The sequence below is a fragment of the Crocodylus porosus genome, unplaced genomic scaffold, assembly GCF_001723895.1.
Source record: "Crocodylus porosus isolate Cpor-Errol unplaced genomic scaffold, CroPor_comp1, whole genome shotgun sequence".
NCBI classification, from domain to species: Eukaryota; Metazoa; Chordata; order Crocodylia; family Crocodylidae; genus Crocodylus; species Crocodylus porosus.
Genome location: NW_017728948.1, coordinates 65609533 through 65610668, shown reverse-complemented (window position 1 = coordinate 65610668; position 1136 = coordinate 65609533). Strand labels below are relative to the sequence as shown.

General features: G+C 53.3%; 1 protein-coding gene across 1 annotated transcript in view; it reads right to left on the bottom strand.

Moving 5' to 3' along the window:
* The window catches only part of EMCN (endomucin), a 105748-nt gene that overhangs the window by 43708 nt on the left and 60904 nt on the right, over positions 1–1136 (bottom strand). Inside the window, exon 5 of the mRNA XM_019553065.1 lies at positions 900–1136. This exon is cut by the window's right edge and continues 1 nt beyond it. Within this exon, the coding sequence (XP_019408610.1) occupies positions 900–1136 (237 nt within the window). The remainder of the gene's footprint in view (positions 1–899) is intronic.

Below are 1136 nucleotides of genomic sequence, written 5' to 3'. Positions count from 1 at the left end.
GCCCCGCCATCCCCTCCATCCCACTCCATCACCCTCCACCAGCACCCCCACCACTGCCAGATCCAGCACCACTGGCCACAACCCCTCCCCCAGCAACCCTGCTCCTCAGAGGCAGCAGAGCACCACAATGACAGCAGGGATGGAGCAGGGGGCAAAGCCAAAGGCACTCTTTGCTCTGTCCCCTCTGTCCCCACCATCATGGCAGCGCTCTGCCACCTCTAAGGAGCAGGGCTGGGGCAGGGAAGAGGGGAAGGCCAGCAGTGCTGGAGGTGGCAGCAGCATGGGGTGCTAGTGAAGGGGGACAGAGGGGACAGCGGGGCAAGCTTCCCTTCATCCCTGCTCCTGGGAGGTGGTGGTGGTGCAGGGTGGTGGGTGGCAGTGCTCCATCCCCACCCGCCCCACCCCCTGCCTCAGCTGCTGGACTCATCCCACCCCCATCCCTGCTCCTCAGAGGTGGTGGAGTGCTGCCATGATGACAGGGATGGAGCAGCAGGAGGGCACCACTGGCTTTGCCCCCTACTCTGTCCCCTTCATCCCATCCTTATGGCAGTGCTCTACCTCCTCCAAGGAGCAGGGCTGGGGGTGGGGGGAAGGGGGAGGTTAGTTTCACTAACCAATCAGAGTGCTTCAAGAGCATTATAGACAATCAGACAGACTAAGCCCTTTATTATATAAAAAAGTATTGTCCCTTTAATTAGAATATCCAAACTCTGAATCTTGTGAAGTACAGCCATCACTAATCACAACACAAAAGCTAAATAACACTGACATTTCACACTGAACATGGACACTTCAGAGAAAGAACTCTTGTTTCAGGACAATATGTGACAGATGATGCAAAGATTCAGTTATTCATAACTTTTTACCCCTTTGGCTATGAAATTGTCTCCATCACTTACGTGTGGTTCCATTAGTAGCATTTGGTTCTGTTCTTTGTGGAATTGTAGTTGACCCAGGTGTGTTGTCTGCTGTATTAGCTCCCACTGGTGATGCAGACAACCCAGGAGAGCTGGCTCTTGTATTGTCTTCGACTGGTGCTGGAGGTGACACAAGAGTGTCATTTGTGCCATTAGTTCCTGCTGGAATTGAAGGTGACACAAGAGTGTCATTTGTGCCATTAGTTCCTGCTGGAATTG